The sequence below is a fragment of the Populus nigra genome, chromosome 10 (assembly GCF_951802175.1).
Source record: "Populus nigra chromosome 10, ddPopNigr1.1, whole genome shotgun sequence".
Taxonomy (NCBI): Eukaryota; Viridiplantae; Streptophyta; class Magnoliopsida; order Malpighiales; family Salicaceae; genus Populus; species Populus nigra.
Window position 1 is genome coordinate 7,381,730 of NC_084861.1, and position 27,567 is coordinate 7,409,296.

A 27,567-nucleotide genomic window follows, 5' to 3' on the forward strand; every position below is an offset into this window, starting at 1 on the left:
AACCACCCATGTGGATTAATTTATAGTTTTATTAAACTATAGTGACTAACTATAATCAGATTAACATGAAAGCGAGGTTGGATTTTATATTGTTATTTTAACTTGTAACTTTTCTCTTTACTCTCTTGGTGTTACAAGGGGGCAAGGATCAATTACAGAGACGACTTACTTCGTGCTTGGTCCTGCCGTGGTGGGGTTATTTTTTAAAATTTGTTTTTAATATTAATATAAAAATAATTTAAAATTATAAATAAAATATTAATTTTTTAAAAAATTATATTTTTGAAAAGCACTCATCAGTCATATTTCCAGTCACTATTAGAGAGATAGAGCTCTCCAAAGATGCCACAAAAAAAAAACTTACTCTCTCTCTAAAAAACGGAGTTTAGGGCTCAGAATTTATTTATTTTTATTATCTATTCTTGGACTCATGGAAGGAGAATTTCTATTTTGAAGAAAGAAACTGGTAATTTTCTTGAACCGTTCCTGGTTGTTTTTTTTGTTTTTTTAGGTGGTGGGTGTTCAAAGCTGGAAAGTTCAAATAGGTGGGCAAGTGAAAAAAGAAAAAAAAAAGGAAAGTCCTGTAACAATCTCTAGTGGGATAATATCTGATAGTTGCAGCAGTATATTTTCTTTAGCTCCATCCATAATCTTGAATCTATTCCATTTTTTTGTTTCTTTCTTCCTCTCTCCATTTTTACCTGGATGGGTAGCTGAGAAACTTGCTTCAATTTGTTTTATTCAATCTCTTTCCTATTCCCTTCCCTGAAAATTCCCTTCATTTTCACACAGCTTTCTCTCTTGCTCAATGAAGTGGTGGTGGTGGTCTTAGTAGTTTCTGCATCCCTCTTGCTCCAGTGCTACTTCAGATTCAAGAAGTTTTTTCCACCTTGCTTTTCAGTAATATATAGTCTTAGTATTCAGTGAATCCTGAATAGGTTATCTTCCAAATTTGTAATTTTTCTTATTTGTTGCTCTAATTAACGTCCTGGTTTACAAGAAGTCACCGGTAACTTATCTGCTAAGAGTCTTGAAAAGGGTATCTTTCACTTTGAAACATTTTTGCTTAAATGAGAGTTTTTTCTTGGCCACAGTGAAAGAAAACAGTATAAATTAGCTAAAGAGATGGTGTCAAGATCATACTCTAATCTCTTAGAGCTTGCCTCTGGCGAGTCTCCATCTTTTGAGCGCATGAACCGGCGAATTCCACGGATTATGACGGTGGCGGGCATCATGTCCGACATAGATGATGATCCATCAGAGAGTGTCTGCTCCGATCCATCATCCTCTTCAGTGCAAATGTGTCGAATCATTATTGTTGCCAATCAGCTGCCAATAAGGGCACAGCGAAAATCGGATGGCAGTAAGTCTTGGATTTTCAACTGGGATGAGAATTCACTGCTTCTTCAGCTGAAAGATGGTCTGGGGGATGATGAAATTGAGGTTATTTATGTTGGTTGTTTGAAGGAAGAAGTTCACCTTAGTGAACAAGAAGAGGTGTCCCAAATACTTTTGGAGACCTTCAAATGTGTGCCAACATTTCTCCCGCCGGATCTTTTTAGCAGGTATTATCATGGGTTTTGTAAACAACAGTTGTGGCCTTTGTTTCATTACATGTTGCCCTTGTCACCGGACCTAGGGGGTAGGTTTAATCGGTCACTGTGGCAAGCATATGTGTCGGTAAATAAGATATTTGCTGATAGGATTATGGAGGTGATTAACCCGGAGGATGATTTCGTATGGGTTCATGACTATCATCTAATGGTGTTGCCTACTTTCTTGAGGAAGAGGTGTAATAAGGTGAAACTTGGGTTTTTCCTTCATAGTCCTTTCCCTTCGTCTGAGATTTATAAGACATTGCCTATTAGGGAAGAGCTTTTGCGAGCCCTGCTGAATTCTGATTTAATTGGGTTCCATACTTTTGACTATGCTAGACATTTCTTGTCTTGTTGTAGTAGAATGCTTGGTCTTTCCTATGAATCCAAGAGAGGGTACATGGGCATTGAGTACTGTGGTAGGACTGTAAGCATCAAAATTCTTCCTGTTGGTATACATATGGGTCAGCTTCAGTCGGTGTTGAGCCTTACAGAGACTGAAGCAAAGGTAAAGGAGCTCATTAAGCAGTTTTGTGATCAAGATAGGATAATGTTGCTGGGGGTGGATGACATGGACATTTTTAAGGGGATAAGTTTGAAGTTGCTGGCAATGGAACAGTTGCTTGTGCAGCATCCAGAGTGGCAAGGGAAGATAGTATTGGTGCAGATAGCGAATCCTGCAAGGGGTAAAGGAAAAGATGTGAAAGAAGTTCAAGCTGAGACACATGCTGTTGTGAAGCGGATCAATGAAACATTTGGGAAGCCTGGATACGACCCCATTGTCTTGATTGATGCACCATTGAAGTTTTATGAGAAAGTGGCCTATTATGTTGTGGCAGAGTGTTGCTTGGTCACTGCTGTAAGGGATGGAATGAATCTCATACCCTATGAATACATAATCAGTCGCCAAGGAAATGATCGATTGAATAAGTTGTTGGGACAAGAACCTTCTACCCCTAAGAAGAGCATGTTGGTTATCTCAGAATTTATTGGCTGCTCGCCCTCCTTGAGTGGAGCAATTCGCGTGAACCCATGGAATATCGATGCAGTGGCAGATGCAATGGACTATGCCCTGGAAATGGCTGACCCTGAAAAGCAACTTAGACATGAGAAGCATTATAGATATGTCAATACCCATGATGTTGGGTATTGGGCACGCAGTTTCTTTCAGGATTTGGAGAGGACATGTCGCAATCATTCAAGGAGGAGATGCTGGGGTATTGGATTTGGATTGAGCTTCAGAGTTGTGGCGCTCGATCCAAACTTCAAGAAGCTCTCAATGGAGCGCATTGTGTCAGCTTACAAGAGGACCACAACTAGGGCAATTCTTCTGGATTATGATGGTACACTAATGCCTCAGGCTTCTATTGATAAGAGCCCATCCTCGAAGTCCATTGGCATCATAAACAGCTTGTGCAGAGATAAGAACAACATGGTTTTCCTTGTTAGTGCTCGAAGCCGCAAGAAGGTTGCAGAATGGTTTTCTCAGTGTGTGAGACTGGGACTAGCTGCAGAACATGGCTACTTTCTTAGGTAAATTGGTGCAGTTTTTAAACTAATTCCAAATACTAGGTTTGGAGGTGGTCCAGTAGGAAATTGACGATGATGATGTGGTTGCAGGCTAATGCGAGATGCAGAGTGGGAGACATGCGTTCCTGTAGCAGATACCACTTGGAAGCAAATTGCGGAGCCTGTGATGCAGCTCTACACTGAAACGACAGATGGGTCTACTGTTGAGGACAAGGAAACTGCACTAGTGTGGTGTTATGAGGATGCAGATCCAGACTTTGGGTCATGCCAAGCGAAAGAACTTCTTGATCATCTTGAAAGTGTTCTAGCCAATGAACCTGTTACAGTCAAGAGCGGGCAGAACATAGTGGAGGTTAAACCTCAGGTTTGCATTATATATCCTTTTGTTATGTTGCCTTCTCTGTTTCATTTTGTTGCCTGAATTTACATCTTGTGGGCTTGCCTTTGAACTGATATCATGTCAGCTAAATCCTTAAGAGATATTTAGTAGAAGTTCTATGGGAGTGGTTGGCTTAATTTGCAATTAAACCTCTTGACAAGCTTTGTTTCTGCTGGTGGTAGTGATAATAATGAAAAGAAACCCTTAAGCATTTCCATCAACACTTCCCACTCTGCCTTGAATTTTGGGCCTATTTTAGATTGATCGTGTTGCATTTTCACTGATGAGGGGTGGAAGAATTACCATTTTGACACGTAAATCTGTATTATCTCATTGACGAGACATCTACTTGGTGTTGCATAATTTGCTAATTAATGATTTGACACATCAAATGAAAGAAAACTAGGAAAGGTACCGGATTAAAATTTAAATAATAAAAGCAGAAAAGGCTGAAACCAAGTGGGGTTAGGTATTTATCGGAATATATCGGTCGTTAGTTCATAGCTTTCTTGCCGATAAATATTTACCAAATCAGGGCAAAGAAATGGAGAAAGAATGCTTTAATTTAGCTTAGGTTCACACTTACCAGTTTCTTTCTCATTTTTACTTGGAATTTGGTAACTTTCTTGTGAACATATTTCAGAATTTTCTGCTTCTTTTTTACCCCTTGGAGGGCACATTCCACAACTTAAAGATCACGTAATTCAATTACAACTTTCGAGAGAAGCTGTCTTGATCTTACAATTTTCCAAAAGGTCCCTAAAAGCTTGTCTGTTTTTCAGGGTGTCAGCAAGGGACTTGTAGCCAAACGCCTACTCTCCATCATGCAAGAAAATGAAATCTCACCGGATTTTGTTCTGTGCATCGGTGATGATAGGTCTGATGACGATATGTTTGAGGTAATAACCACTTCTATGACAGTTACTCAAAATGCGGAGGTGTTTGCTTGTACTGTTGGTCAAAAACCCAGTAAGGCTAAATATTACCTCGATGATACAGCAGAAATTGTTAGGTTGATGCAAGGCTTGGCCTCTGTTTCAGAACAGACTCTCACAGAGTAGACATGGTGAAAGGCGAACTCTCTTTGTTTCTACGTGTTAGGTTGAGCCCTGTATTTTCTAGCTTTTCTTTGATGTGAACATTTTCAGTGTTATTTGAGAGAAGATGTGCAACCGGAACTCTTTCGTCTTTGATCTCAGACTAGTGAAGTTGTAAATATATGTGCGTGCCATCAATCTGTGATAGTTGAGTTTTTGTGCTGACTGCCTGCTTCAAATTCCCTTTAATTTGGAAGATTAGGATTAGAGTTTACAAAGAAGAAATTTAGAATAGAAGATGATGATGTTATTTGAAAATTTGATAATTTTAGTTTATATCATACCTATTAAATTCGGACTAGCCTGACCGGTCGATCAAGAATTCGGTAGCTGGACCGGTCCGAATAAAACAAAAGAATAGGATAGGCAAAAACCCAGTAAAACCTAGTTGAGTCATGTTTTTTGTTTTTGCAAATGCATTTATTCTCTTAGAGATTTTATATATATTAGCTGGTTATTAATTTTTTTAACTTTATAAAAGATAGAATAGTATTTTATTTTATTAATGTGAGATTTAAAGTTTATTTTATATTTATAATGAAAAGTTATATTTTTTTAATATGAAATAATATTTTTTATTTAAATATTTTAATTTAAAAAGGATAATATACGATTAAAGGTTTTACTAACGCTTCTATTTCTCTTGTATCTGTGGATTTCTGCAGCTACTTTACAAGTTGTTTTTTTTGTTATTATTATTATTATTCTTTGTTCGTGTAAGACAGAAGGTAACTTATGATTTAAAGATAGCAAATAGTTTAGTTAAGTAAATAACTTGTTTTTTATTATTTTAAATCTTGATTTTGTAATAGATGAAATAAGCTATTTTTTATTTGCGAAACCCTATATTTTATTTATTTTAATTATAAAAATTCATCATAAAACAGTTTTAATTAAATGTATTTTGTTGATTTGGTGCATTTTCTCCCATAAAATGAATGGTGGTTAACACGCATGTGTGCAAGAAAACCTGTCTCCATGAGGCTGTATGCAGGCCACCAATCTTATTTGCTAAGACGGTAGATATTCATCCATGCCGCCATGGTAGGTGTATGACAAAGCAACGCGAGAAGAGGACTGTTCCTTCCTGCGGATATTCCAAAGATAAAACTCATCTGGCCCCATAATACAGAAAAAGGGGCTAATTGTGGAATTTAACCTTTTCTGATGTGATTTTCTGTCCAATGTGCCTGTCTCTGGCTCTTTCTCCTGGGTGAGTTTGGCAGTTTGCAGATTCTGGCATTCTGATATCCAACGCTATGAATTGTTTCTATGCAGTGGTCTGTAAGGCTTACAGTACATTTTAAGTTTTATATCTTGACTGCTCCCTTGTTTTTTTTTATTTTTGTTATTTTTTATATAGCTATTTGGCTCAGTTTGTATGTATTTTAAATAATTCTATAAATTCTAAAAGTAACGATGATATAAATATTTAATTGCTTTGAAGTTATAAGAATGATAATTTCTAAAAAGCAAATATTAAAAGTCTATGACTGCTCTCTTGTTCATTTGACTTTTCTATGTGTTCCATTCATTTTAAGTTTTCCATATCTCCATACATGCACAACGATGCGCTGTCCTTCAATCCGTTCCTCATTCTGTCGTTTTGTCATTCGGGCTTCGACCAAATTCCTTTTGCTGCTATGTAAAACGTCCTTCTAGATATATCATCCGTCCGATCCTGGATCATATTATATATCAGTTAAACAATTGATTTATCTTGTCTTTCAGTGTTTGTTTTTATCATTTGGAACATAATTTACTGGTTAGGGGTTGCTTTCCTGAGTAACTAGTGGCTCGTTAGTGCCGGAGACATGTAACTGGTGATGTATGTCGGAGAATGCTAATGGACAAAATGTGGAATGATACTCGTTGAGAAAAAAAATGTATGGCCTAGCTAGTTGAGTGTTAGTTACGTATAATTTTATATTTTTGAACATGATAGAAGTCGAGAACCCTTTTCCTTGAATAATAATCTCGAAAATGCCAAGGAAAATGGCAGGAGTACATCTTGATTTGCACGCATCATATATAGAGATGTTGGTTTCTCTATGATTGTTTCAAAATTATACGTAACGAGGCTAGAGACTGGAATTCTAAACCAGCAAAGTTACACGCAGGTTTTCCGGCAAGTTACTTGCAGCATCTCATACAACAAAATCTTCACGGTTTTGTTAGATAACAGCTTCCATGCCTGATTGAAGAGGGAAAAAACGGGTTATGGTTTGTGTTTTTATAATAACTTTATTATAAAAACATACCCTTATTTGATATTTTGCATATATAAATTGTGTTTTTATTAAATGGGCTATGCATGAAAACAACTTAAACAACCCTTATTTTATAATAATTTCTCCTTAAATAGTTGAATTCTTTAATAATAATAGTAGCTAACCCATCTTGATCTTCAGGTTTTTTTACCTCGTTATTATATTCAATTTGATATTTTGAATAAAAATTCTATTTAAAAAACTTAAAATTATGTGGCGGGTAGTCAATTTTTAGCTTTCTATTTTAATATGATTTTATTTATTTATTCATTACATGTGAGATATATTCATTAACATTTTGAAGTAGAAATAATAGTTTTATTTTTAAATAAGCTATCGCCCACCACTCCATATTTATCTAGGCCGTCTAGTTGTGAAAGGAACATATATCACTCAAACCAGAGTAAGATACTTACAAGGTTCAAGTCTTCACGTTGACTTCTAAGGAGGATTTTTCCTTTTTAACCCACAGAATTAACCGTTAATTTGTCTAGCTTTAGGTCAAGTCATTAATGATTAATCAAGATGAAGCTTATAAAAGCAAAACAAAAATTATGATGAACCTAGTACCCTAGCTAATATGAGCTGCACCAACACCTAATCATACTATAACCCTTTAGATTTCATTTTAACCGCTGTTCAAGTGGATAAAAATTGTCCCTTCATCACTTATGGAAAGTCCGGTGAGGGCATATGAATATATTCAAAGTTTAATCACATTCAACACGGGGAGGAGATTGAGGAATAATTAGGCTTTGATAAATCAACTTTCAACAGTTACGAGGATTTCAGGGAAACTTACATGAGGGCACAACATGTATAAGATCTTTGATCATACCTCGTCAACATATTCCCTAGTAATTTCCAATATTCCTGTGGCCTGCAAGTTGCCCTGATAGATCAGGTATTGATGAGATTGATAAAAACATTCTAATAAATACTGTACGCAAGAAACGACGTGTGTTTGTTTGTGAGTGTGTGATCAGAATTTGAAGTCACTTGCAGCGAGAACAGGTAACTGATTATGTATTGAATACAACATGGCTAATTGTCCCATTCCAATCATCACTATAGTTCACGCAGAAAGTTTCTTAAACATCATGCACATATATATACAGTTCCATTCCCTATTATTCAAGCTACTATATATAACGTTCTTCACCTGTAAATATCTTCAACAAGAAAGTACTTATTTAAACAGAAAAACGAAAGTGAGGGAGCTAGCCAAGTTGGGGAGAATGATGAGCAATGGAATAATGGAGAGGGCTCAAAAGAGCCTTGGAAGGGGATTTGACTTAACTTCAGATTTCAGACTCAAGTTCTGCAAAGGAGAAAAAAGGCTGGTTTTCCTCAATGAAGCAGAGAAAAAAGAGCTCAAGGTACCCGGCTTTGGGGTCATCAAAGATGTTTCTGTTGACATAAAGTGTGACAAAGGTGATCGTATTCGATATCAATCAGACATCCTTGAGTTCCATCAGGTATTTTATGAGTCTTCAAGAAGATTTTTGTTCTTAATTCCTGTTACTGATGTTGGTACATGGGGTTATAAATTTATGAGTAGTGAAATAGTGCAGATGTCAGAGTTGTTCAACCAAAAAGCATCTGTGCCAGGGAAAATCCCATCAGGGCTGTTTAACTCCATGTTTGGATTTGAAGGTTGTACCTGGGCAGCTGATGCAGCTAACACCAAATGTTTGGGACTTGATGGTTTCTTCATATCTCTATTCAGTTTTCGTATTGATCGGTATCCGCTTGTTCTCTGTGATGAAGTCCGAAAAGCAGTTCCATCGTCTTGGGATCCATGTGCTCTAGCAAGGTAATCTCTTTCTATCATTTCATGAGCAAATAATGGACATATTCATACTCAAAAGCAGCACATATAATTATAGATAGAACGGGCAGGTAAACCTTAAGCCCTCAATTCATCTGTCAAATTGAATAAAAATGCCAATAATTCATCTTTAGTTTAGTGTCGAGTTGCAATCCGTAGAAAAAAAAAATAGTATGAATACACTACGATCCAATATTCAGTTCAAAGATGAACCTTTGCTTGCTTGATTCGTATTTGTCAACTTTAGCTTGGAAAGAGAACGCCGGCTCTGTTTTATTTTTGCAGCTCCAATGTTAAAGTTGAATTCGTCAAACAAGATAGAAAGACTATTTTCCTTGTCATTTAATTCATTTATTTGTCATTTCTTTTGATGAATTATTCTGGGCCACATCCCTAAATCTGCCCGTATGTACCCTATGTTTTGTTAATTATTTAATTTGGTCAATTAGACTTTCCCCTTTTTTTTATTTTTTTTTCTTAGATCACCCTTTGCTATTTAATTTCTTTTTGCTGGATAGTTTTAGCATACAATTCCCTTTTGATTTAACCGATATCAACATTTTGTTGGCATAAATATTCTATATTGCACATTATAGTTCTGAGTAATCAAAACTCTTTAAACTTCACAGAGACGTGTAACAATATAGGTTCATGAGAGCTGAAGAAACATGTATGTGACCTAACACTAGAAAAATAAGCTAATTATGACATGGTGAGCGCATTTCCTGGTTATTTTCCAAGTCTTGGTTGAACTAAAAAATCTGGTTTAGTTCAGTGTACCCGTTCAACCTCCGAGCCAAATTTGAATCCGTCAAGATTTTGATGTTTGACAGGTTCATTGAAAAGTACGGTACCCATATTATTGTGGGGTTAAGCATAGGTGGCCAAGATGTGGTTCTGGTCAGTCAGGACAAATCTTCCAATCTGGGTTCATCAGAGCTGCAGAGACATTTAGATGACCTTGGCGATCAATTGTTTACAGGGACATGCAATTTTACTCCAAAAGCTAGAGATCAAAAGTCTAAGGTTGTATAATCCCGCCCCCATCAAGCACCCTTTTTGTTTGTTTGTTTAGATTTTTCTATCCTAACATTATCCCAATAACTATCAATTGCAGACACCGCAGGCTTTCAATGTCTTTGATCCACAACCTGTTGCCTTCGATAGCTTCTCATCCATCAGGAGTGCAAAAGACGTATGTTCCACTGTTGCAAATAATCATTTTAATTACCTGGAGAAATGCCAATGCGATCATGACACCACACTACTGACACCAGTTGGAAATAACAGAAAATGGGTAGCTATAATATGACATTCATCATGATTCATAGCCCAGAGGACTTTAACATCTTGTCCCAAGCGCACATTTATTATCACAATATGCATATGCAAGATCTAAATAAGATTACCATCGAGTTTTTTTTTATATAATTTTCCAACATTCTAACAACTTATGGAAATAAATCATCCAAAAAAATAGACTAGATAATTCAGTTCACCGAGTGAATTGGGAAAAAACAAATTCCAATGGGGTATGGGTCCTAGTAAATTATACTAACTCACATTGACGTAGGGGCTTGATTTTTGCAGGGAATCACTGTTCTATGTGCCAAGAAGGGAGGTGATACATCAGTAAGTAGTCACTGTGAGTGGCTTCCGACAGTTCCTTCCATGCCAGATGCAATTCATTTTAGCTTCATACCCATAACTTCTCTCCTTAAAGAAGTTCCTGGCAAAGGTTTCTTGTCTCATGCTATCAATCTCTATCTTAGATGTAAGTGCCATTTCTTGTCTCTCTTACTGCAGTGCTATATTATAATGAGCTAAAGAGTAGAATTTTATGTTGCATTTATTGAATCCACACTCTGGTGAAACTGATCGTCCTTTTGTTTATGTGAAGATAAGCCTCCTATATCTGATCTGCATTATTTTCTCGACTTCCATTCTCTCAAGATTTGGGCCCCGGTTCACAACGACTTCCCACTAGGGCCTTCCACAAATTTGGCCAGTTCATCTTCAGCTCTTCACTTCTACTTGCTGGGCCCTAAATTATATGTGAACACTTCTCAGGTGGTACCTAAATGGCCTAACCAGTCATTTCCTATTACGAATTTTCTTATAATGTTTTGCCTGTTTTTTTACTAAACTATGCCCTGACTGTACAGGTTACGGTTGGAAAGAGACCAGTAACTGGAATGAGATTTTATCTTGAAGGCATGAAATGCAACAGGTAACGGTCAAAAGCTTCTAAGATTTTTTAAAATAACCATCTCAAAATTTAAGAATTTGCTTAGCCGTCATTTGTCTCGGCCAATTGGATTTCTTTGATCTTATATTCCTGATGATTAGCATTAATCAGCCCCGTCCCTTTTTCAGGTTAGCCATACACCTCCAACACCTCGCAAACACTCCATCAATTCTTGCAAACAAGATAGATGACAGTATTCAATTATGGCGAGGAACCGATGAAACCGACAATGAAGGATACTTTGAAGCCATACATCGAAAAAAGTTTTCCCATATATGCACAGCACCAGTAAAATATGACCCCAGATGGAGTGCTAGAGAAGATGTAGCCTACATTGTCACAGGGGCCAAACTTCAGATAAAGAATCACAACTCAAAGAGGGTTCTACATCTTCGGCTACTGTTCTCCAAGGTTTCATATTCTTTTATAGTTCAGTCAAGCTGGGCACAAGGCTCTTCAGGATTTTCACAAAGGTCTGGCCTCTTCTCTGCCATAAGCACGTCGGTCACAGGCAATCCTGGGAAAGAGAAACCTAAGCCTGTGGTGGTGGATTCCAGTGTGTTTCCATCAGGGCCTCCAGTACCAGTGCAAACACAAAAGCTTTTGAAGTTCGTAGATATATCACATTTGTGTAGAGGGCCACAGGACAGCCCTGGACATTGGCTAGTAACAGGGGCTAGGTTGGACTTGGATAAAGGGAAAATAAGCTTGCAGGTTAAGTTCTCCTTACTAAACATCTATCCATGAAAAAATCAAGGTGCAGCCAAGAAGTCAAGACAATTTCCTATTGCGTATTTTCTTTTGTAACTCAAATAGAACTTCTAAATTGTCCATGCCGTCTGCAACAGCATGTACATAGATTGGTGGCTGTTACACTCATGAGATTATGATGGATAGGTGTAAGTGTGTAACATAGGATAGATTGCTATTGTTATTTTTTTCTAAAAAGACTTGTTATTAAAATATGCATAAGATAAAGAAATAAAAAAATACATCTCCATTAAATATCCACAATGTAAAGAAAGAGAAAAAAAAATGAATTGTGAAATATTCAAAACAGTAGATATATATATATATATATATATATATATAAAAGAAAACATAAAGTTAAATAAGATCTCTTTTACATTTTATTTTATCCTATCCTCTTCATCAAACAGAGATGAAGGCAAGCATTTCTCTTTTGTCCACATTTAGCAACCCAAATCGAATCCCTACATTTGTTCTCTCAATACTGTTAACTAGTCTGTTTCCTGGGCGCCCCACATCAAATCCACTCGTTACCTTAATAAGTGTATTCTACGCAGCAATACGAGGGACTACATCTAATTACGTAATATAAAGTATCGACATTAATTTTTAGGCCAGCCTCGAATCTTAAAAACAGCTTCTGAACTATTTGATTCTACTCTCTCTTTACTCCTCTGTGTGTGTGTTTTTTCCTGGGAGTTCGACGTATGTGAAAAGGCCCACCGCTACATATGGGCTGGTTCGGATCACATTTCAGTGTCGGAGTTTGGAATATTTTAACTGATAGAAGCGCCAACTAGGTTCTGCCAAACTCCCCTTCATGTCAAGGGGTCCAACGACGATAAATGTTGTTAATGTCAGGACTTTTCACTTCAACATTATTAATTCAAACCCAAGAAAAAAAAAAGTAGCAATGGCGTCACTGCTTACGTAAAAATATTAGATTAATGTTCTTGACATATAACACAATCCCTATATACTATGTGCAAGTAGAGTTCTATGAACTTTTCCTGTACTCAACTGTATTAAATAATCAATCGGTTATAAAGTAGAAGATTCCTTGGATTGAGATCTTCTTGGTTCATTTTAGACGGGCATATATGTTGGATTGTAGCGTGCAAATCAGCGCATGTGCATACTGGAGACTGTTTAAGCTCCTTTTGAGTAAATTACCCTGTGATACACTGAAGGAAAGGGGGGGAAAACTAATGATACTGTCACCGATCCACTCATACCGCGAAGTTCCCTCGTCATCTAAAACATGTGCCTTCGAAAGGATTGCTTTGGAATAAGACCAAGAAGCTTGTATATATGCTATAATGATTCTGACAAATCTTGAGCTAAACTAAACGGCAATTATCACCCGCATGTTCATGTGCTGACATGATTTATCAATATAACGTAAAGAACCGTTGCTTATATTCTTTCTCCACATATTGCACAGATTGATAAACACTAGCACAGAAAAAAATGTCAAAATCAGACACTGATGCGCCTCCTATGGTTGGTGGAGATGGCACTTGCAGCTATTACAAGAACTCCTACTTGCAGGTAGTGTTAAGTTGCTGATTAACCCATGTATCTAGTACTTTCATCATATTTCTTTTACTTGTCAACACCTATCATATATTTCCAAGGTGTTTTATGATGCAACTAAAGACTTGTGATGTTCAATACCTTGCATCTTGCGAACATTTATACATATGGCCTTATCCTGCAAGATTTATCTACTAGAATGAACATGATTGTAGGAAATGCCTTGTTATCTCATGTCTATGGTAACATGAATCTGAGCATGAGTTACTTGACACTTTTTTTTTTTTTTCAGAGAAGAAGTGCAAATGTAGTTAAAGAAAAAATTGACGAGGAGATTGCTAAGAAATTGGACTTCCATAATCTTCCAATTGCTTCCAACACATTCCGTCTTGCAGATTTAGGATGTTCAGTAGGACCAAACACATATTTCCATGTCCAAGATTTGCTAGAAGCTATCAAGCAGAAGTATGAAATGCAATTCCACACCTCCCAAATTCCAGAATTTCAAGTTTTCTTCAATGATCAACCAATGAACGATTTTAATACCCTCTTCAACAATCTCCCACAGGAAAGACAATACTTTGCAGCTGGTGTGCCAGGCTCTTTCTACGATCGATTATTTCCCGAGTCCTTTCTCTACTTTGTGCACTGCTCTATTTCACTTCATTGGCTGTCTAAGCTGCCAGAACAATTGTTGGACAAGAATTCTCCTGCATGGAATAGAGGAAGAATTCACTACACAAATGCACCAAATGAGGTTGTCAACGCATATGCATCTCAATTTGGCAAGGACATGAAGAACTTTTTGAATGCAAGATCTAAAGAGCTTGTGTCTGGAGGGATGATTGTGATAATCTCACAAGGTATCCCTAATGGGATGCTTTATTCTGAGCTCCAAAATGGCGTTATGTTTGAGTGTATGTCACTGAGCCTTATGGATATGGTGAAAGAGGTAATTAAGCCAATGAGTATTCCTTCTAGGATTATGTATGCCCATAAAATTTTACATTAATTTGATAAATGGCCAATAATTTTTATGACAGGGAGTAGTCTCTGAAGCTCAAGTGGACTCCTTCAACCTGCCATTTTACGCTGCTTCTCCAGACGAGATGACAGAAATTGTGGAAAGAAATGGATTTTTCAACATTGAGAGAATGGAATTGAATGACCCAGCAGCATGGCTGAAAAGACGGATTAATATACCTGAATGGGTAGTGCATGTAAGAGCTGCAATGGAGGAATCATTCAGAAAACATTTTGGAGGAGAAGTCCTGGATGAATTCTTTGATCGCTTAACGAAAAAGCTTAGAATGTTTTCTGATGAGCTGGAGTTAAAATACAGGGAAAAAACTCTTCTTTTAGTTGTTTTAAAGCGTCAATGAGTTAGAGGGAGATACAATGGAGGAATTCTTCAGCATTGTCGTCATTTCACTAACGCAATTTCTCTGATGTATCACAGAGACAAAGCATGGATACTAAATCCTGCCACCATATCTAAACCAATCTTCGTGCTGCTCAAATCTTGTAACCGAGCAAAACCCATCATCAAAGCCCGAAGTATTTAGACCAATCTTTTATTTATATTTTTCCATCTTGTTTTTTATGAAAAATATAATTTTAAATATACATTTCCCGAAGGATCAAAGCCCATGCCACAATACACTAGCACAGAGTGAGCATATTGCAGTTGATTAGGAGAAGAACAAAGCTAATTTTTTGGACAAATGGAATAATTAATCGTCCATGACCACCGTTTTTTTCACATTGGATGAGCCCATGTTTTGTATACCTTGAAGCCCAAGAGACTGGTCCATTTGGGCTTTTCTGCCTTCTGGTACGGAAGGTTGGATCACTAACCCGTGTGACTGCAGAGGCCCAACCTAAAATATACTTAAAGCAAAGCTTGTTGGAGAAATTTTATATTCCCCGTCAATTATAATACCTCTCTCTCTCTCTCTCTCTCTCTCTCTCTCTCACGTCCTGTTATGATAATTAATCATAGCTCCATGGCTCTCACGTCCTGCTATGATGGTTGTATTGGTGCCGCAACTGTGAACATCTCCTCTTTCCACTTTGATTCCGTTTATGTTTATATTTTAAAATAAAATTATTATTTTTTATTTTAAATTATTATTATTATTTTTAGATTATTTTAATGTGTTAATATCAAAAATAATTTTTTAAAAAATAAAAAATATATTATTTTAATCTATTTTCAAATAAAAAATATTTTAAAAAACACTCATTACCACAACCTCAAATACAGACATATTAAGTATTTGAAAATTGTAAATATGCTTTATCAATATAATATGTGTTTGATAAGGTATGGTTGAAATTTCATAAGAACTATAAATATCTAACTATAACAGTAAATATTTATTTTTAATATTATTTAAATACTAACCAAAACTATTTTCTTATTTAAAAAACTTATTCAAACTGAATTGAACAAATAGTCATTGGATTTGGATACCATTACCATTTTCAGTAGAGTAGGATCGGTATTGCCTAACAATTGCACTGATAATTTATTTTTGTAATTTAAAAATAAATTTAAATTTTTTTAAAAATAGCTGCTATTATATTTTCAACAGGTAAAAAAAAATGTATTTATAGCAAACAAGTAATTAAATAACTAGATCACCTTACAATGCAATTCATAAAGAGGTTGAAATCAACACGGTATCTTTTACACAAAAATTAGAAGATAAAGCCAACATAATTTCCGAACCAAGACAACAAAATCACCTTGCGGATCAAGAGATCACCTAAGTTTGCTGGATTTACTGAATCTCAATGTGATTCCTGCTTGATATATTCTACTCAATCATTGGTCTGTGATGAAAGAATCTGACATCATTTATATAAACTATAAATATATAAGAACTAAAAAATAATTCTATCATCAGTCATCAGGAGTACCTCCAAAGAGACGATCTACTTGCTTACGCGCACAATCAAAGTATGTAATATATAAAATCCCGTATATTATATTCAGTTTGGCACTACACACACATATATATAAGCCCACATTATGCAGCTAGCATATATATAACATTTATTTTTTTATTTTCTTAAGAGATAATGGGAGCACCTTTTTGAATATCCAACGTATATACTAGCTGGCTGGCTAGATAGACAGGGCCGGGTAAATTAATTAATTAAGATCACTTTCAAGAAAAAGAAAAAAAGCTAATAAGTCGAACGAACCTAATTACAAACCCTGATGAAACTATAAATATATAAGGAGTCTGCCTTCATGTGCTTGCATATATATATATATATATATATATATATATATATATATATATATATATATATCCTTTTGATTTTTTTGCCTTACCTCTTCTTCTTTCTATATATATATATATATATATATATCCGCCTGTTTTTTTATATTGTGAACACTCCTTTCAAAAGCTAAACCATGAAGGTCTCGTCTTCTTCCTGTGCTATGTGCTTAGTGAAGGGCCAATTTAAATATTTGGTGATCGATCGGGAAGTTTCTAAAAGAAGACATTAATTAATTAAAAGTCTAGAAATTTAGTTTTGGTGGTAATAGACATGTAATCGTGTCCTAATACTATACACTCTTGGTTTTTATTGCCGAGAGAATACTACGACGTCGTGCCTCTCTCATCTTTTTTCTTCTTCTTCTGAAATTATATTGAGTTTTTCTATTTTAATATTTTCATATAATTTTATTCATATATCATTTTTTTTTAGAATTTCACCTCAAATGAACTCTAAAAGAAAATCACATTATTCTTTATCCCAGGAAGAATATATAGAGGTTTCCATCAGAGAGAAATATATATATATATATATATATATATATATATATATATATATATATATATATATATATATATATATATATATATATATATATAGAGGTTGTTTACATGAATATATTCCTCCTATACATGCACTGATCACATGAGGAATCTATATTGTCCATAATTCTTAAAATATTTACCTCATGAGTACTACAAAAATTATTTAGGAAAAAAAAGTTTTCCTTGTCAAGAGTAATGTTGGGCTCCAGGAATTATATGCCTGTTTCCACTTGGGTCTTGTTTATTAGGAAGACAGCACTGTATATGCATCTAGAATTCCTGGTGTATCACTCTCACCAAGTTGCGGAATTAATAAATACAAGTGAAATTTGACTTAATATACGATGGAAAAGACTAGCTGGTGATATTAATCTTGTGTTCTTCTTATGCGGTTGAAACTTCTTCAGAATCTTTGCATTATTTATGAAGAATTAATTAATTAAATCATATGTGTCGATATTAAAGCTATTCTGGATCTGCCCCTTTATATTATGATTTATTTTTTTGGGATGAAAACGGGTTATTAATAAGTATGATCCTTAATTACATTCTACTGTACATATATATTCTTTTTCTTAATTTCATTATTGCCTATTTAAATTTTAATAATATGTTTGATTTTGTGATAATGATTGTTTTTAAAAATACTTTTTGCTTAAAAATGAATTAAAATAATAATTTTTTATTATTATTTAAGATTTATTTTTGATATTAATATATAAAAATGATATAAAAATACTAATTAAAAATTTAATTTTAAATAAAAAAATTTAAATTTTAAATTTTTTCATAAATGAATTTAAAATACAAAAAATAATCAAGCTCCAAATAGAGCTAAATTGGGATTAACCCTAGCTAGCTACCCCTATACCACTAGCTTATATATATATATATATATATATATATATATATATATATATATATATATATATATATATATATATATATCTTTCTGTCACCATCAACCCTGGATTTGTATATAAATTTAACTAATTATTAATCATCAAAACATGTTCGCTCATCAATCAATTGTGGTACCACTCTACGTGCATGTTTACCTCCTCCTGTGCTATATAAAGGCAAATGAGATGCCAAAGGGCACCGCTATAACCAAAACTTAATTGCCCCATAGTTTATAAAACATACACAACACAACCGACAATCTGAGACATGGCAACTTTGGTGAATGATTCAATCCTGAAGAAGGCTGGCCCCGTCCCGGTGAGCGGTGGATTAGGCACTGACAGCTATTACAACCACTCGTTTTTTCAGGTTTACTTCTTTAACTTCTCCCTAGACAATCGGTGATTATCCATAATTAATCATCGACATGCACAGATACTGAAAGCCTAATTTTACAGTCTCTCAGCTTTTTTTTTTCTTTAAAAAAAAATCTCTTACATATCTTCATCTTCTGGAATCTAATTTAATCAGTGGAATAAGTAGCTAGTTGGGTTAATGTGATTGAATTTGTCCAAAGATCGAGCACTCGGGCTTTTGGTGTTTCAGTGATTAACGGTGGATGTCTTGGGATACTTCTATAGTATAAGAAGAGACGGCTCTTTTTGTAATTATGAAATATATACATATTCGAAAATTAAACAGGTTGCATACAAAATACAAAAACTAAAGGAATATGCTACATTTTATTTTATTTTTTTGAATTTTGATCAGTAATATTAAGAAGCATTTAGTTTTACAGTATTCAAGTTGAATTTCTCTACACTCGTATATTTGTGGCTCTCACAAAAACTGCGGCCTCATGGCCTGCATTATATGGCTTCAATTACAGCATGACTGTCAGTTGTCGAACGTTTGGTCCCCTAGCTAGTCATTTGGCGAGAGATTCTCATTCCAACTCAAATGAAACAACTTGAGGAAGAATAAGAAAAATAAATATTTTACGAAAATGCTGATATGGTCCCTCGTATCTCTAGTTGGACTTACATGGAGGAAACCCTTATTTTTCTTCTCTCTTTCTGTCTTGACCTTCTTTTAAAAGGCATATATATATATAGAAATAAAACACAGATAACAAATTTTGAGCCAAGTATATAGATCTATAGCAAATTAACTAACCTAGTCTAGATTCGTACAGGTTGTATGCCTTTGATATACATGAGTTGACTTTGGCTCATCTCAACTCATGTGGTCTCATGTTTCTGTTAAAAAAAGGCAATAAAATCTTTCACCACCTTCTTTGAATGGGTTCTCCTAGGGAAAAATATGCGTGGAGGCCGGAGGGGTAATACTCGTGATTTGGAGCTTAACTAATGCTTCAATTTATTTTAGTTGCAAAATCAAAGCCTACTACACCGATATAAATACCATCCCCTCCTCTCGGGTTTGAGAGTTGAACCCATTTGTGTGGTGGAAATTAAAGAGGAATCATTCCCCAGCTCCGGCAACCTTTTATTGTTTGTTTTTTTTTTTCCACCTCTCTTAGTTTTCCTTTTTTTTTTCTTATAGAAAATTTAAAGTTGTTTATGATCGGACGGGAAGAAGAAATTACACCTAACATGGTAAATGAGCTTAACTGCGCAGCAACTTATAGCTAACCTTTTCTTTTTATATTTAGTTTTTCGCATTTTACAATGCTGTTTCCAAACTAAAGCATAAACATTTTCGTGATCGGAAAATAAAATAGAAAACTCAGGTTCCTGTATTGTCATTTCTTTTCTTTTTTCTTTTGATAGATGCGATTCTACTTTATCAATTTGATGGTACCCAGTTGTTAATAATCTAAGTTCTAATTCACAACAATAATACTGTCCTGCGAAGAGTGAACTATGAAAAGACAAACAACCTGTCAAATAACCATCCTAGTCTTCAAATAGTTTTATATTGATTCTCTAATACGTACGTTTTATGAGAATTCTTTGGAAAGCAATTTCTTAAATTAATATTCAATTAAAAGAATAGAATAATATGGCTGATCTCCCGAACACTCAAACCATTTAATTCAAAATTTTTAATTTTTTATGAAGGTTTTATATTATTCTCCAATATAATTAATCATGTTAGAAAATGATAGGATTGTGTAAAATTGTTTCGATTATTTTTATTAATTCAAAAAAATTATTGGAAGAGGAACTAAGGAGATATATAACTTGAGAAGTACTTTAATTGAAGGACGACACTTGTTTTTTCAAAGAAATATTAATAATAATAAAATTTTATAGATGCAAATTGACAACAAAAATGACAATTAGTCATGGACCAGAGATCTTCTGGACCATATATATATATATATATATATATATATATATATATATATAGACACACACACACACACACACACACACACACACACACACACACACACACACACACACACACACACACACACGGCTCTAAACGTCATTGTCGGTATTGTTATAATCAGAAAACTACATCCGAAATTAATTATAAATCATATATATATGATGAGCTTTTCTTTTTGTGTTCCGTTTTTTTTTTTCACCTAAGAAGAGCGACCGCTAAGGAGAGGTTTGAATTTGATAATTTTTAGAGAGAGAGACTAATTTTAGTAGAGCTAGTGACAACTCATTGTCTTCATTTCGAGAGAAAAGAAATTACATATTTATAATCTCTCGTTTATTTTACATTTGACCAAAATATTAGCAACTGATTCGATAAACATAGTCATTAAGATGGTGAGACGACCGTTATCACCACATGTCACGATGATATATTTCTTTAATTGAGATAATTTTGTTTGTTTGTTTGTTTTTTAAGAGCAAAAGATTCCAAGTTAACGCCTGTTTTGACAGAAAATAGCCGCAAATGTTGCAAAAGACAAGATTGATGAAGCGATTTCCAAGAAGCTAGATGTAAAATCCCTATTGTCCTCTTCAAAAACAATTCGACTTGCCGATTTAGGATGTGCAGTTGGTCCAAATACCTTTGATGCTATGCAAAATATCATAGATGTAATTAAGCTGAAGTGCCAAACCCACCTCCCTACTTCTCCAATGCCTGAATTTCAAGTGTTTTTCAATGATCAACCAGCAAATGATTTCAATACCCTCTTCAAGTCTATACCGCCCAAAAGAGAATACTTCGCAGCTGGTGTGCCAGGTTCTTTTTACGGACGATTATTTCCTGATTCCTCTCTCCATGTCGTGTATTCCTCTTATGCACTCCACTGGCTCTCTAAGGTGCCAGAAGGCTTAGAAGACAAGAACTCTCCTGCATGGAACAAAGGGAGGATTCACCATGCTAGCGCCGCCGAAGAAGTACGAAGAGCATATGCAGTGCAATGGGCTAATGACCTGAGTAACTTCTTGAATGCTAGAGCTCGAGAGATTGTGCCAGGAGGGATCATTGTGATTGTCACGCATAGTATCCCAGATGGGATGGAATATTCTGAGCTTGCAAATGGCATGATGTACAATTGCATGGCATCTATCCTCCTTGATATTGCAAAAAGAGTAAGTCAATTCAATTACCTCTTGTTTTATTTTCTTTCATCAACCAAACTTGCATTAAAATATATTAAATTTAATGGCTGAATTTAATTTTTATTCAAAAGACTAAAAAGATGGGTGGTTTATTATCAATTTTTGAAGTTATTTTATATTTTTATATTTATTTAATATGAGGTTGATGGTTCTAATATTCCTCCTTACTCACTTTGAACTGAAATGATTTAAGCTCCTTTTACAAAACCTTTAAGGCTTTTTTTTTATATATATATATAAAAATGACACTATTTCAGAAAACTATTTTAATTCAAAGGTAGGTGGTTCATTCTTGCTCATTATTATTCTCTTATACTCTTATAATTATTTAATATGAAATTGGTAATTCTAACAAAACAACAAGAAAAAACTGTTCAATAATCCATATATAAGAACTGTACCTATCCATCACCGAATTAATTTGTGCTAAAATTTAAAATAAAAAAGAACAGAAGCCACAAAGAAGTGGCCAATGAACCTTGGTCTTACAGAGAAAGAAAAGACTCCTATATAAAAGCAGAAAAGACTACACAGATGCAAATAGAGCATAAACAGTACATAATTAATGATCCAGGCTTACGTTTTTTTCATTCATTAAAAAAAATTCTGAAAAGTCGAGCAACGAATGATAAGTAAATCACGTTATGCATAAAACCATATAATAATCTATTTATTGTTTTTTTCTGTCTCACCTGGGTTGCTTCTTGTACCCCTGGTGTTTAATAAATTCCCGATTTATCTCAAAAAGAAAGATATTTGTTTAGTTTTCGGTGTAGATGTGCTTAAATTCAAGTTGATACGATGGAAGAGAAAGTTGATCCAACTTGGCCATTTGCCTAATTACTCTAATTAATTATTGCAGGGGTTAATAAGTGAAGAACAAGTCGATGCCTTCAACTTGCCAACATATGCTGCCCCTCCTGGAGAGTTTGTGTCCGTGGTAGAAAATAATGAATACTTCAATATTGTGACAATGGGAGAATCAAATCCATCGCCATGGCTAACAGATGATGTACACGTTGATATGAATGAATTTGTAAACCATATAAGAGCTGCAATGGAAGGAATGTTCAACAAACACTTTGCAAGGGAGATTGTTAACGAAATGTTCGAGCGGTTAGAGGTAAAACTTTCAGAGATTTCTGTGGAGATGGAATCAGCCTACAAGGACAAAATTCAAGCATTCTATGTGTTACAACGCAATGATTCAGGTTGAATCGGATTTTTCATAATAATGCATATGATTTGATTCTGTTAAATTAGTGCAGCATATCCTAATGTTTTATGAGTGCGCTCAAATGCATCTGTACTTAAACATAAGTGAAATTAGACCAAATGGCCAATGTGGATGGCCAAGTTTCATTCGTATGCTCATGTAAGAAATTAATGTAAATCTGTTGTTCAGAAGTTGGTAAATGTTGATGTGTGAATCTAATGGTGTTCAATATTGTTGTCTTCTTACACATATATCTTTGCATATTTCATATATTTTTACGAAACCTTTTTTTTAATCTAATCCCACTTAATTTATGGTAATTTAATTTTCAACTATATATATATAACTTTTTCATGTAAATCAAACTTGTTCTATCAACATCAAAACAAATTTTTATTATAAATTGTCAAAAGAATCATCTCGGAAGGATGAGATTTGAACTTGTAACCACGTGATTAATAAAAGTTTTATAATATCAAGTCAAAAAACTATGTATTTTAACCAAATAACTTAAATTGTTAGGTGAGATCTTAAGAATAGTTTTATATTACTCTCTAACATAAATTAAAATAGTTTATATATTACTATTCTATTATCTAGTTATTCAATGTGAAATTGATGGCTCTAAATGCTAAAGAATCATCTCAATTTAAAAATTTAAACTATTAAATAAGAAACTATTTGATATTATTTTTCATTACATCATTTTAAATAAAAGTTTTTTGAAATTAAAACTTACATAAATTCACAGCTATCATAGATTTAAATTTTAAAATTTAATTAAAAAGAATAATATTAATAAGATTCAAACTCTAATAGGTATTAAAGAATCATCTCAATCTACTTAAACTTAGGTGAAGTTTTAGAATGAATTTATGTTATTCCTTAACAATTTGCAACTCAAATAATCTTTTATACAAAATCATAATTTGGTGGTGGGTGTTCAATTTTAGGAGATTCAATTCCTAAGGGATGCAAATATAGTTATTCAATGCGAATTGATTTAAACATTTCTTTCCTTTTTTTTCTTTCAGTAATAATATCTAAGTGTTCAAATTTAAAATACATATACAAGCAAACATAGCAACCTGGTCTCTACCCTCAACATTTATAAGAGTTTAATTAGAACGTCTCCCATGTTTCTGTGCCAATGCCAACACATTATAACCTGATCTCCCAGCAGTTGGTCAATAATTGGCCTGGATCTTGTTGAAGTGTTCTTATCACTGCATGCTTGATTTCCGATCAAATTAAAATCGAACTTCTTATATATTAATACATTCGATTATAAAAGTAAACCAATTGTTTAAACAAATGTTTTTAATATGCAGTCGGTGCTTGCATTAAACTAGCTCTAGATGTGGACCTTGTCGGTTTTCTGCTCTCATTTTCACAGGTTGCCCTTACATTTTACATCATCCATGACGCCAAAAATTTTCAATAATTGATTATTTTTTTTTTGTACTTCTGAAACCAGCCTTTCTGTATATCCTTGTCCAGTTTTTGGATGCAACATTTTCATGGCCCAGAGTCAGCTTACTCTTCAATCTTAGAGCACATTATTAAAGAATTTAGGATAATATTAAACTCAATTATTTTATAATTATACGGTAGTTATAGGAAACTAGCTTTTCTGAGCAGTGAACTTAGCTTTTCTCATTTTTCTTCCCTTCATTTTTCGTATTCTCTACATTCAAGAATTCTCCGATACACTTAGTTCATCATGGAGACTACAGAAATAAAGCTAGGTGCAAGGGGAACATGTCCTTAGAGTTATTATATATATGGATGATCTTGGTCGATCTTTCCCTGATTTCACTAACAAAAAGCCTTACCCTATTCAGACTACAGGGGTGGTTATTATAATTCTTTCTACTTTTGTTTTTCAACTTTAAAACTGATGTGTTATTATAGGGTGGAACCGCACTGATTTCTGGTTTTCTAACAAATTTTTCACTTCTTCTCATATGTATTTCCATATGTTGACTTTTTTAAGCACCCTTTCTTGCATTACAGATTTAGTTGCACTTCTTCCGCAATTAACATTTTTTGAAGTCTTTCCCTCCCTTTAATTTGTCCGCTCTGATCCTCGTTTAGTGGAGTGGGAATCAAATTAAGTGATATATATATTAAAGTTATGATAATTGCGGTCTTGAGCGAGTTTCGATAGACAGTAATTAAAAGAGTTTTTAAGTTTCACAGGCACTGTACTTCGATACTGTTCCAGGGTAGTGATGCTGCGGTCTGAATTGCAGTCCTACTGTTCACGTTGAAGCACATGCGGAACACACACTTCAATTACATTTAAAGTGGACAAAATACCTATATATATACATGTTAGGTGGTTTTAGGGTTCTAGGTAAGCAGTAGAGTGGGGTTCAATCAACAGGAGCCCCCCTATCTGCAGCTTCACATGTCTCCTTGGTGCTGTGAGGGGAGCATTATTTTTTATAACTTGGAAAATTTATCTTGATCGTAAAACATGGAATTCATCAGATTGCAATCAATAGCTATAGGTTGAGAATTGATCCAGGCATGTCATAAAAGAAATGACCGCTGTGTTTTTGCGTGTAAATAATTATATATGGTGTCTTCTCATATATATATATATATATATATATATCAAACTTAGCTCTTGTGGCAGTGAAACTTGTAGGGTTGGCGTGATCACGATTGAAAAATTATTTTACGGATTGAAATGCATGCATGTTGACTTTAAGGAAACAGCTGATAAATTGAAAAAAATATATATATATAAAAAAACCAAATATTTAGTCCACAGTATCCGAGACCAGACTCAAAATGCTGTACTTGTTGATATTCGATAGCTAGGATACTTTTTATATATATATATATATATATAAAATGCAGCCTATTTTTAGTTCCTAGGTCACCCTGACTCAACAGCTTTAAATAAATTTCATTTTTTTGGTAAGTTGGGAATCAATGAACAAGTGAAAATCCTGGACCACCCTAGCTGTAGCTAGCAGCAACCTTGGATGATAAAGCACAGAATTCTGAAGGTAAATGACTCACATGTCTTCTGCATTAGTTCTAATCAATCTGTTTGTCGGGATCAAGGAGTCTTGTAATGTTCACATTACAGCACATGCAGTCCCCCCAATCCGTCACATATATAGGCCTATATATGTAGAACCTACCTACCTAGCTATAGAGTAGAGTGGGGATCAATGGTCATATTATAGCACTTCCATGCATCACATAAATAAAATAAAACATAAAACATAGTATGTGCAAGATGAAGATTTTGGTATTATTTGTTTTTTTCTTGCAATATTTTTTTTGTTTTAAATGATTTTTTATATCCAAAATAAATTTTAAAAAATAAAAAATATATTATTTTAATATATATTCAAATAAAAAACATTTTAAAAAACAAACAAAGCCACAATAATTAAAATAGTACAATCACGAACAACACCAAAGTTATTATGCTGAGTGAATGTTGGCCACTTTCTGCAATTTTAGTTTCGTATCAGAAGCAATTGGGAGAAAGATGGAGAAGCTAAGGGTGGTTGGGAAGGAGCGATCGTATGTATCCTTCATTTAACAAGAATAATAAGGATCTAAAGAGGGAAATGAAGCATTCCTCAAATACTTTCTCCTTTATAATTGATCTCCATCCTCTTTTAAATGGCTGGCTAGCTAGCTCAAGTGAAGCTATATATATGATGGCTCTTTGTTCGGTAAGCCTGGTCCTGCTGGGAGTTGGGGGTGCTTTGAGAAATCATCTAAGCATTATTTTACGTATGTTTTCAGCTTATGTATAGGAGAGAAATGGATTGCAATCTGGGTGAGCTTTTTGCTATCAGGAAAGCTTACTTGGATCTGTGTTGGGTTGCTTGCGCTCTGTATATAGAAGTGAAATCTGATTCTCTTTATAATTAATGCTGTAAGCTGTGGCTTTTGAAAAGGGATGCAAGGCCTCGGAGATTTTCGCATGAATTTAATTATGCTCTTTGATGATCTCTCTTGTCTTTTATCTTGTGGGAAAATCATTCATTTGTTAGGAACTTAAGCCATTTGTGTTGCTGATGTCTTGTCAAGCAAGGAGTTTCTGGCTAGGATATTGCTCAATTTTGTTTTATATTCGAGCTAGATTGTCTTCTACTTGATTTGTATCTTAAAATTTCAACTAATAATTTAAATTATTGAATTGAATTAATTAATTATTCCAGCGCTTCTTTCTATTTTGTCATAGTTTTTTGTACATTTGTTTCTAGAAGCTGTTTTCAAGACTCCTAGATATACATGGTACAAAACCTTAGAATCTTGCCAAATAAATAAAATAAGCTTCCTAACATAATTATTTATTTTTTATTTTTTGCGAAAGCTAATGATTAGTTATCTATATACGGAAAATACTAATTAAGTTAATAAAAGTTCAAAACAGGAATATGTAAAAAAGAAAAATCTACTGTAATCATTAACTTAATGAATATTTGTAAATTACGGTGATAATTAAATTTATATATCCAAAATGAATTAAAATAAGTATTAAAATTACGTGCTATTATATACAGTCATCAAGTTAAGAAAATAATTCAAGAAAAGTCAATACAAATTGGAAAAGGCAATAAATCACTTAATAGAAGGAAAAAGAATTAAGAAGGTAGTAAAGTTACTATTATAGTCATCAAGAATTAAAGAATACTCTAATCGAAGCATGGTTCATGCTTTATACATAACAACAAAAGGACAGCTTTCTAACACATCTTTATTATTCTGAACACATTATATATATATATATATATATATATATATATATATATATATATATATATATGGT

General features: G+C 34.1%; 4 protein-coding genes across 8 annotated transcripts; all 4 read left to right on the plus strand.

Moving 5' to 3' along the window:
* The first annotated feature begins 317 nt into the window (after positions 1-317).
* LOC133704184 (alpha,alpha-trehalose-phosphate synthase [UDP-forming] 6-like) lies at positions 318-4,766 on the plus strand. Of its 2 annotated transcripts, none has more exons than XM_062128959.1 (4): positions 318-466; positions 793-3,128; positions 3,216-3,489; positions 4,287-4,766. In XM_062128959.1, the coding sequence occupies exons 2-4, from the start codon at positions 1,126-1,128 to the stop codon at positions 4,563-4,565; spliced, it is 2,556 nt and encodes an 851-aa protein (XP_061984943.1). In that variant the 5' UTR covers positions 318-466; positions 793-1,125; the 3' UTR covers positions 4,566-4,766. The 2 variants fall into 2 exon arrangements, with proteins under 2 accessions (XP_061984943.1, XP_061984944.1); XM_062128960.1 differs by having other exon boundaries at positions 322-466; positions 1,095-3,128.
* A 2,970-nt stretch (positions 4,767-7,736) lies between these two features.
* Positions 7,737-11,957, plus strand: LOC133704771 (MACPF domain-containing protein At1g14780-like). 4 transcript variants are annotated; one of them, XM_062129738.1, is made up of 9 exons: positions 7,737-7,885; positions 8,073-8,349; positions 8,446-8,687; positions 9,536-9,728; positions 9,820-9,897; positions 10,293-10,476; positions 10,603-10,772; positions 10,868-10,932; positions 11,079-11,957. In XM_062129738.1, the coding sequence occupies exons 2-9, from the start codon at positions 8,110-8,112 to the stop codon at positions 11,695-11,697; spliced, it is 1,791 nt and encodes a 596-aa protein (XP_061985722.1). In that variant the 5' UTR covers positions 7,737-7,885; positions 8,073-8,109; the 3' UTR covers positions 11,698-11,957. The 4 variants fall into 4 exon arrangements, with proteins under 4 accessions (XP_061985722.1, XP_061985721.1, XP_061985723.1 ...); XM_062129737.1 differs by lacking the exon at positions 7,737-7,885 and having other exon boundaries at positions 7,929-8,349; XM_062129739.1 differs by lacking the exon at positions 7,737-7,885 and having other exon boundaries at positions 8,211-8,349; positions 8,433-8,687.
* A 1,096-nt stretch (positions 11,958-13,053) lies between these two features.
* On the plus strand, positions 13,054-14,864 carry LOC133704206 (loganic acid O-methyltransferase-like). Its single transcript, XM_062128988.1, has 3 exons — positions 13,054-13,251; positions 13,529-14,188; positions 14,280-14,864. The coding sequence occupies exons 1-3, from the start codon at positions 13,171-13,173 to the stop codon at positions 14,616-14,618; spliced, it is 1,080 nt and encodes a 359-aa protein (XP_061984972.1). The 5' UTR covers positions 13,054-13,170; the 3' UTR covers positions 14,619-14,864.
* A 3,250-nt stretch (positions 14,865-18,114) lies between these two features.
* On the plus strand, positions 18,115-23,002 carry LOC133705101 (probable S-adenosylmethionine-dependent methyltransferase At5g37970). Its single transcript, XM_062130195.1, has 3 exons — positions 18,115-18,350; positions 20,852-21,511; positions 22,404-23,002. Exons 1-3 carry the CDS (start codon positions 18,249-18,251, stop codon positions 22,755-22,757), a joined length of 1,116 nt encoding a protein of 371 aa, XP_061986179.1. The 5' UTR covers positions 18,115-18,248; the 3' UTR covers positions 22,758-23,002.
* The last annotated feature ends 4,565 nt before the right edge of the window (positions 23,003-27,567 follow it).

Bases quoted from the DNA above. Each gene is read 5' to 3' on its own strand.
- LOC133704206 (XM_062128988.1), top strand. From the start codon at position 13,171: ATGTCAAAATCAGACACTGATGCGCCTCCTATGGTTGGTGGAGATGGC. The intron at 13,252-13,528 runs GTAGTGTTAAGT...TTTTTTTTTCAG, and splicing joins ACAAGAACTCCTACTTGCAG to AGAAGAAGTGCAAATGTAGT. The intron at 14,189-14,279 runs GTAATTAAGCCA...TTTTTATGACAG, and splicing joins TTATGGATATGGTGAAAGAG to GGAGTAGTCTCTGAAGCTCA.
- LOC133704771 (XM_062129737.1), top strand. From the start codon at position 7,972: ATGCACATATATATACAGTTCCATTCCCTATTATTCAAGCTACTATAT. The intron at 8,688-9,535 runs GTAATCTCTTTC...GATGTTTGACAG, and splicing joins GATCCATGTGCTCTAGCAAG to GTTCATTGAAAAGTACGGTA. The intron at 9,729-9,819 runs GTTGTATAATCC...TATCAATTGCAG, and splicing joins CTAGAGATCAAAAGTCTAAG to ACACCGCAGGCTTTCAATGT.
- LOC133705101 (XM_062130195.1), top strand. From the start codon at position 18,249: ATGGCAACTTTGGTGAATGATTCAATCCTGAAGAAGGCTGGCCCCGTC. The intron at 18,351-20,851 runs GTTTACTTCTTT...CTGTTTTGACAG, and splicing joins ACAACCACTCGTTTTTTCAG to AAAATAGCCGCAAATGTTGC. The intron at 21,512-22,403 runs GTAAGTCAATTC...TAATTATTGCAG, and splicing joins TCCTTGATATTGCAAAAAGA to GGGTTAATAAGTGAAGAACA.
- LOC133704184 (XM_062128959.1), top strand. From the start codon at position 1,126: ATGGTGTCAAGATCATACTCTAATCTCTTAGAGCTTGCCTCTGGCGAG. The intron at 3,129-3,215 runs GTAAATTGGTGC...ATGTGGTTGCAG, and splicing joins GAACATGGCTACTTTCTTAG to GCTAATGCGAGATGCAGAGT. The intron at 3,490-4,286 runs GTTTGCATTATA...TCTGTTTTTCAG, and splicing joins TAGTGGAGGTTAAACCTCAG to GGTGTCAGCAAGGGACTTGT.